General features: G+C 58.3%; 2 protein-coding genes across 2 annotated transcripts in view; both read left to right on the top strand.

Annotated features, from left to right (window-relative positions):
- The window catches only part of SPRG_21762 (hypothetical protein), a gene marked incomplete at both ends in the record, with an annotated part of 1921 nt that extends 1689 nt beyond the window's left edge, over positions 1-232 (top strand). Inside the window, one exon of the mRNA XM_012356069.1 lies at positions 53-232. Coding sequence (XP_012211459.1) covers positions 53-232 — 180 coding nt within the window. The remainder of the gene's footprint in view (positions 1-52) is intronic.
- Positions 233-518: 286 nt separating this feature from the next.
- On the top strand, positions 519-1660 carry SPRG_16529 (hypothetical protein; the record flags this gene model as incomplete). The annotated part of the gene is made up of 2 exons (XM_012356068.1): positions 519-1532; positions 1556-1660. 2 exons carry the CDS (start codon positions 519-521, stop codon positions 1658-1660), a joined length of 1119 nt encoding a protein of 372 aa, XP_012211458.1.
- Positions 1661-1670: the final 10 nt, after the last annotated feature.

Raw genomic sequence — 1670 nt, 5'->3', positions numbered from 1 at the left:
TTCCGCGACGTCATGAAGCACCTTGTCGACGGCGACGGTCGCTGCGTCCAAGCTCGAAGACGGCGAGATCGACGAGTGCCAGAACCTCGAGTGGCTGGCGACGCAGCCGCGCATTGTCCAGGTCACGTGCGAGTGCCAGCGCAGCAACTTTTCCGTCTTCAACTGCCCGGCCATGACGGCGTACATGCAAATGGAGCAGGAAGCGATCGAGTCGACGACAATTGATGCGTAAATATGCACTTGACGGTGTACGCACTTAACTACCTGAGGGCCGTCGCAAGAACTTGAACAAAAAGCAATTTACATGTAAAATACCAGTACAAGATTTCTCGTTGGTGGCACGCCGTCAACACACGGTACTCGCGCAACCAGACACACTGATATATGCCACTTTGCGGTCAGCGCTTCCTGGGCTTTTTTCGAAAATGGCGCAAACCCGCTACCATGGACGGATTCGAACCCACCACCAGCGTCGGCAACCGTCGTTTGTGTCAGTTGCGTATTTACGACCGACCAAAATGCGGTCGCGGGGCGTTGTGCTCACGCTCTGCGCCACGAGCGCCACGGGGTTCGTCACGTGTACGCGCTCGACGTCGCTCACCGAGATCTTTACCAATTGGTGCATTTGCCAGCCGTGCAACCTCTGCAGCTACAAACTCTTCCAAGGCTGCGACGTCCTTCTGACCAACGCGGTCTCGACGTCCGACGGCTCGGACATTCCGACGCGTCAACCGCTTTTGGCCTCGAGTGACTGGTTCCTCACCGCCGACGAGATTACAAACGCACGCGGCGGCGTCCCGCGAACGTCATTAGCCACGAGCACGTCGGGCAACTTCATGCACATCTTTGCCGACACGAGCAGCACGTTTGCGGCGATTCATCACGATCTCTTAACGGCCCACACCGCGTACTTTACAAGCTGGACGCTTGGCGACATCCCGTATCTGCCACACATTGACCCCGCCATTACGTTCAAGTCGACGTGGGGCAAGGCGATCACAACCAATGGCCTCAGCGCGCACGGGCTCGTTTGGTCAAACCTTCCAGAACTCGATCGCGTCACGGACATGCATGCGTGGATGAACTCGCTCACGCCCTCGCATGGCGCGCGCGTTCAGCTCATGACCGACGACCGCGTCACGTCGATCACTGGCTCGCTGCACCAAAAGAGTTTGGTTCTGAGCATAGGCAACCAGGTCTGGGCCTACGCCGGCGGGATGGATCAGGCTTTTGATCGATGGGACACCAAGTACCACAACGAGTCGGCGCTGCGCAACGCAGCCCACATCCGTACCAACAACAACGGCTGGATCGACGTTCATTCGCGCGTCCAAGGGCCCGCGGCCGTGGATATTTTGCACAATTTCTTGGACCGTTGGAACGACCCTAACCCGCCCGGTTCGGCGCTCGGACCGCCGTTCGTGACGCCGCCGATGCCATTGCAAGCATCGTGGAACGTGCCGCAAACGTTTTTTTCATCGGCAGCGCTGCTCTCGTCGCTCGCGATCAACACCTCGGCGGGCCCCCACGACGTCCAAATACTTCGGACGTTTAGCTGCAACTACCATGGGTACGCGTCGTTTGCACCGCACGGCGAGACGTCGATCCTCGCGGGCCGCATCAAGGCCATCCGGAACGCGAAAAACTACATTTACATTGAAGACCAGTAC

This window comes from Saprolegnia parasitica, assembly GCF_000151545.1.
Source record: "Saprolegnia parasitica CBS 223.65 unplaced genomic scaffold supercont2.367, whole genome shotgun sequence".
Lineage (NCBI taxonomy): Eukaryota > Oomycota > Saprolegniomycetes > Saprolegniales > Saprolegniaceae > Saprolegnia > Saprolegnia parasitica.
This window is presented reverse-complemented; position numbering and strand designations above follow the sequence as displayed.